We start from the raw sequence: 6,833 nt of genomic DNA, 5'->3' as shown, positions 1-6,833 counted from the left end.
CTGCATGTTGTGTTATCTTTTACTAATATTTAAATTAGTTTGATGATCTGAAATATTAAAGTGTGACAAACATGCGAAAAAATAAGAAATCAGGAAGGGGGCCAACACTTTCACACCACTGTACATGTCAACTTCGCGAACAACTTACTTACACAATATAAATCAGATACATTTATTAATAAGCTGAGTGAAGTTTCTGTTAATATCTTTGCTTTTACATGATGAGTGAGACCGGTTTTTGGATGTGGGTCTTGCATGAGGTTTCATTTGTACTGAAACCTAGTTCTAAACAGCCACAACTGCAATTTCAGTTACATCAGTAGATGTGAAATGAGTACACTAAGGTAGAAAGGTATCAAAGCAAATCTGAATCCAATGTTTGCGAACATCTACACTCTAAAAAATGCTGGGTTGTTTCAACCCAACTTTGGGTCAAATATGGACTAACCCAACTTTTGGGTTAAAAATGTAATGTAAAAATGTAACCCAATGGTTGGGTTAGTCCATATTTGACCCAAAGTTGGGTTGAAACAACCCAGCATTTTTTAGAGTGTACAGTAGTCTACACAGCCATTACACAAAGATCATGATGACTTGAAGAGATTACAGGTAATAATGCTGTAAATAATGTTCAGGTTCTTGCACAGACATCAATATATTGTCAGGAGTCACAGGTATTAATTTAGTTTTTTTATTTTATTCTCAAAGTGCAGGTAGCCAATGACTTGCATTTCATGAATAACCAAGGACCACTGTTTCAGCTAAAAATCTTCTACTGAAGAAGAAAATCACGAACATCATTGATGGCCTGAGGGTGAGTAAATTAGCAGCAAATTTTCATTTTTAGATGAACTATACCTTTAAGAGCTAAACGGTTTTGGTTACCATTGACTTCTATGTTCTTGTATGGAGAAAAAAAATTGATTTCTGAAATTAAATTGTTCGGGAAAAAAAAAAAACACTGAGACATTTCTCAAAATGTATTTTATGCTCCACAAAAGAACAGAAGTCATACAGGTTTGGAATGACATGAGGGTGAGTAAATTATTTAGTATTTTCAGGTGAACTATAGCTTTAAGAACAGTTGCGTTTTTTTTGTTTTTCTTTTACAAGCATAGCAATATAATTAATATAATAAAAAATGTAGGCTAATGTAAAAATCCACACAGATAAGATCAAATGAACATGTCTTTCTCCCTGTGCAGGAGCAGGGCGTGCGCAGTCTCCTGCTCAGAGCGGGACTCGAACCCATGCCAGAAGTGGAGTTGAATGCGGATGTCCACGGCGCAGTGACAGCGAGAAAGAACTGGAGTCTCGGGTTGTGCTCGTTTTGAGTCAGACGAGCTTCTGCAAAATTCAGTCACGGAGGACGAACGTTAAAATCGTTAAACTGGCGTGAATTATTTCGCGAGAGGAGAACGTCTTCCTCCTAAATTTTAAGAGAAGAATTCTGACTGCAGGAAAATGGGAAGTACAGTGATGGACTCCAAGAAAACGGACTGTACAAAGAAATCCTCGAAGAAAAAGCGACCCCTGCGCCTAAACATGCCAGTGAGTTGATCTTCGCTCTTTATATTTTGTAACTTTGCTGCTTCGTTAAGTGTTGACAATTCCGCCTGAGTGTTGCGTGGGCGTGTGGAACGCGTCTTTAAAGTACAGCATGTCTTCTCAATATCTCCAGTTAGCTACATTTGTGGAAAGTTAGATGTTACATTTTTAGAACATCTTTATGTTACATTGTTGCTTAAGGACTTATTGCAACTTAAGCTCAAATTTCAGACGATGTGTTTTGAGTTTCTTGATTACTCCTGCGCAATTTTTCTTACTACAGTCGTGCGAAGTACAAAAGTATAATTTTTAATATGAAATCAGTTCTGCTTGAGAGCTGTCAAAATATGAGTTGTAAACCCTCCCCCGCACAACGCGAACGCGTGTGTAAGCTGTGGTTGAACAGGCCTACGGTACGTTTGCTTGCGTACGACAACAAAACAGACCGTGCGCGCTAATGTATGTTTAACGTTTTCGAGAGAATTGCCCGAAAAGTACGCTTGTAGGCTTGAATTATAAATGGTTTGGCGCGCCATGCTATTGCTTGAGCCTGGCTGTTTAGAAAGCTGCAAGAGGAAGTGAGGGAAACAGCTGTAAGAGAGCGCGTTCTGCTCAGCCGTGACTCATCATAGCGTTACATGCTGAGATGCAAACTCTCTCTGCCTGTATAATTAACACCAAGGCCAGGTCTGTATGTTATTGCTTTATGGAATGCCATTCAAGGGCATCTGCTCAAAACAAAGATAAGTTAAAGCCATGACACTGATATTCTGTCTTTCTTGGAGATAATAAGCAGTGTTGGGGGTAACGCATTACAAGTAACGTGAGTTACGTAATCAGATTACTTTTTTCAAGTAACTAGTAAAGTATAGCATTACTTTTTAATTTACAAGAGAATATCAAAGTTACTTTTTTCCAGTTTATTGATTGACAGCTCTCCGGTCCCCATGTTGAGAGAAATCAGATGTTACTGTAGTTCTAAAATAAATATGAATATGCATTAATTCATCTCACTCACTCACTCACTCACTCACTCACTCACACACAAAAAAAAACAGATTCAGTATTCCTCAAAATGAATAGAAATAATGCAACTCAGAATATGACGCAAACCTGCAATAATTAAATGTTAAACAACACAAATATCCTTTATGTATTTAATCCCATTCTATTAACCAATGTCTTTGCTTCTGACCTTCGATGATCCAGTTCAACCGTACTAATAAGCACCAATTACTCTAGACAAACATTTGTGTGTTTTTTTTATTGCTGAAGTGTGTTGAAATTTCTTCTTCTGCATTCTACTGTACGGACGTAAATTTACTTTCCCTTCAGCCTGAGGTTTATTGATTTCACTTTTGGTGTGAAAGGCTTTTATATTTGCCAAAAATATAACTTTTTTATTTTAAAAACAAACAAGCAAGCCCTGTCCAGATTTAAAAAGTTACGCAAAAGTAACGTAACGCATTACTTTCCATAAAAAGTAACTAAGTAACGTAATTAGTTACTTTTTTATGGAGTAACGCGATATTGTAATGCATTACTTTTAAAAGTAACTTTCCCCAACACTGATAATAAGTAAGCCACCCTGCATTCTTTATTTAGCCAGGTATTTTCTTTTAGCATGCACTGCACATCCGAGTTTAATGGATTGGGTTTTTCATAATTACGCTTTTCATGGGCTCTGCTTTCAAAAGTGGAGGCAGATGAACGTGAGCTTGCAGGTGCGGGTTTTTTTAAATGATTGGAAATTCACAAGACTGTCATTTTTACAAGAAAGTCCAGTTATGACGATGTGATTAAAAACTATGAGCTCAAAAAAAAAATAAATAAATAAAACATAGGGAAATACATGGGGAAAATTTCCATTTCATGCTGACTTGAAAACTTACAGTATCCTTATGCGTTTCACAGAATAAATAACAGCATAAACGGTTGGTACAGCATGAGTGTGAGTAAATAGTGAAGTGATCTGTGAATTGTTTCTTTAAAACCGGGGTGTCCAAACCTGTTCCCGGAGCCACTGTCCTACGGAGTTTAGCTCCAACCCTAATTAAACACGCCTAAATCAGCTAATCAAGGTCTTCAGGATTACTTCCATAGTCCTTAGGCTGCATCCAAAATTGCATACTTCCCTACTATATAGTAGGTGAAAAACAGTATGTGACAAAAGAAGTATGTCCGAATTAACAGGAGTCATAAAAGAGTAGGCAAAAAGTACCCGGATGACTTTCGGCGTGATTAGATAGAATGGACACTTTACTATCCCATGAGGCCACGGGAGAGGATTTATGAATGGCAGTGACGAGACGCAACTGATGCTGGTAGGTCACGTGACAGTGACAACATGGCGAATGTATTACGTCCAGATTACCTTCATACTACACACATTGATTCTATAGAACATACTCTTTTTAGCCTTAGTCTTCCAGGCAAGTATATTGGAGTTAAAATTTGCAGGACGCTGGACCTCCAGGAGACACTCCTGCTTTAAAATGTCCTACTCTGTAAATGTGTTTTTCCTGTCATAGCTAATAAACATCATGTTTATGGATCAGTAAAGTACTGGTACATCCTATTGTAATTAATTGCACAATAATCAGTTCACAGTTGTCCAGACTTACTCAGATCCCTGATTTTTTATTTATTTGACCTCCTCCCAACAATTTTCTGAGAGTGAAAGGGGTTTTGTTTGAGAGATCCTCTCTCTTCCCCACCCTCTGCCTCATCCTGAAGCTTAGTCATTGCTCTCTGCCTGTAGCCATAAACTTAATGTGAGTCATAAACATAACCATTTGTAAACATAACACTTGACCTGTGCATCCGAACATTCTGCAAAAAGCTGCAAACACTGAAAAATCACTTTGAGCTGCCTGCTCTACTTTAGTTTACTTCTTTTACTTTTTTGTTTTAGTTTACAGAAAAATAGTATTAACTCACTTTCTTATACTGATAACTGATTTTTTTTTCTTAAATATCTCCCTATAGATTATAGATCCTATAACCCATAGATCATTTCATGTTTGTATATCAAGGAAAGTTGCTATGGGCAAAGCAAACTATACTGTAGCTCTCTTACTGGGTTACAGTCTCTTGAATCTTGTGGCTTCCTGCCTATTTAAAATACAAGAGGAACAAAACAAATCACACTGAACAGTAATTGTCTCTATTTCGTCATATTTTTTCATATTTTAGGCTCTATCTCCTGACAAACAAGAATATTTTTTCTACATTTAATTCATCATTTAATGGCCACTGCTTTAATACGAAATATTTCCAGTTATTCATCTGCCTCCATATTCATAACATCTCTGTCCGTATGAAAGGTGTGTCCTGGTTCCGCTCATATAGCACTCTCTGTTCAAATGCTACAGTTTGCGAGGGGATTGTAAGTGAAGAAATCTAAAATCTTGGCTTCAATACAAAACCATAACATCACTGGCACCACAATAAATATATATAACTGTGCTCATTAATGAACTTCTGTGAGTAGGACTCTTCAAACATATTCTGGAATGTAATATTTTGGTATTGTCAGTGGGTTATTTTGTCTATGATGACTACAGTGGTGTATAGCGTAAGGTAGCCTGGTTCTGGTCATCATCTTTGAAGATGAAATTTCTGCCTCTCCTATGTTTATTTGTGGTACTTGTTAAAACTCTTTGTTGAGGAGAGGAGTAGCTAGCAGTAGCAATGCAATAACATTACAATAGTCAATATGCAATAAAGGGATACTTCACCTTAATATGAAAATTTGCTGTTAATTTATTCAATCTCAGGCCATCCAAGATGTAGGTGACTTTTTTTCTTCAGTATAACAATAAATAATTTTTTTTAGCTGAAACCATGGTCCTTGTTGATTCATAAAATGCAAGTGAATGGCTACCGTCACTTTGAGAGTCAAAAAAAGCATATACAGGCAAGACCAAATGAATACCTGTGGCTCCTGATAATATATTGAGATTAGGGCTGTCACGAGTACTCGATTATAAATAAATCCTTGATCGCATTTTGCCCGTGTTGATTAACTGGCAAAATACCGAAATCATTCTTTTGAACTGGTTCTTTTTTGTGAACTAGTTGAACCAGGTCATCAAATCGGACTGAACCATCAGAAACATTTACCTACTCAATCAAAACTCACTTTTGGACATTCCTGATAGTCACTCCGACTCGAAATGAGCCGAAATACCGGCGTTTCTGATCCTATAATCCTGTTTATTGTCAACTCATTTAGCGCTCCAGTTCTTTCAACAGTCACTGAATTAGGAAACTGTTTGACTCGGACCGGAGGCCGATGAGTGGGTCGTGTGCGCTTATGTGAACCGAGCACTTGAATGAAGGGGTGAAATGAAGGTTTTAATGGTTTATGTAAAAAAAAAGTGAGTTAAGAATGGTTTATTCACTTTATATTCACTTAAGACAAGTAAAACATCCACATTTCACATTATTATTGGGTGCTGTAATAATATAATTGCGTATACGTTACGCCATTGCATAATTAATTAAACAAACTGGTGAAATTATTATTTGAACCATTTCATTGAAACAAACTGTCCAAAAGAACCAGTTCACAGAAAGGAATTGGACTTCCCCATTTGCCTGAGGCTCTGGATTACAGGTAAGAATGTGGTAAATAATGTTCAGTTTCTTGCACAGACCAATTGTTTCGCTTCATAAGACCTCAATATATGGTCAGGAGCCATGAGTATTCATTTTGTGTTGCCTGTATGTGCTTTTATTGACCCTCAAAGTGACAGTAGCCATTGACTTGCATTTTATGAATTGCCAAGGTTTCAGCTAAAAATCTTCTTTATTGTTCTACTGAAGAAACCTACATCTTGAATGGCCTGAGGATGAGTAAATTAACAGTAAATTTTCATTTTGAGTGAACTATCCCTTTAAAAGTTTTGGTCTGGCCCTTGTTAGTCCTGTACATCAGCTGCGTTAAACTAGTTGGACAGGAGTAGCATGTATTGTAAACTCATAATGAATTGAAAACCTTGAGCAGGTAAATGCATCATTGTGCGCTTTCACTTCAAGTAGCTTTGCCATCTCGCATCACTTGGCAAGCTAGTTGAAGGACCTGAGGTAAACAAAGGGTGTAGTTTGAAAACTATTTCACTGCTCAGTCAAGGTTCTTAGAGCCCAAATACTTTGTCCAAGTTGTCCAAGTTACCTAACTTTTCCTAAAATGAAACTGAATGCAGGGTTATAAAACCAAACTAAGCATATATTCAGGTGTCATGGCACATCTTTTTTTTTCTTTTTTTTTTTTTTTTTTT

The 6,833-nt window shown here is 36.9% G+C and overlaps 1 protein-coding gene across 2 annotated transcripts in view; it reads left to right on the top strand.

Moving 5' to 3' along the window:
- The first annotated feature begins 1,260 nt into the window (after window positions 1-1,260).
- Window positions 1,261-6,833, top strand: part of prkag2b (protein kinase, AMP-activated, gamma 2 non-catalytic subunit b) — a 37,876-nt gene continuing 32,303 nt past the window's right edge. For both annotated transcript variants that reach the window (XR_001632242.1, XM_016464680.1), the window contains exon 1: window positions 1,261-1,551. Coding sequence is in view for 1 of the 2 variants with exons in the window: in XM_016464680.1 (XP_016320166.1) it covers window positions 1,465-1,551 (87 nt within the window). In the remaining variant the exon portion in view is untranslated. The remainder of the gene's footprint in view (window positions 1,552-6,833) is intronic.

Source organism: Sinocyclocheilus anshuiensis, unplaced genomic scaffold, assembly GCF_001515605.1.
Source record: "Sinocyclocheilus anshuiensis isolate Anshui unplaced genomic scaffold, SAMN03320099.WGS_v1.1 scaffold524, whole genome shotgun sequence".
Classification (NCBI taxonomy): domain Eukaryota; kingdom Metazoa; phylum Chordata; class Actinopteri; order Cypriniformes; family Cyprinidae; genus Sinocyclocheilus; species Sinocyclocheilus anshuiensis.
The sequence above is the reverse complement of the archived record's forward strand: the minus strand, read 5'-3'. Positions and strand labels throughout refer to the sequence as shown.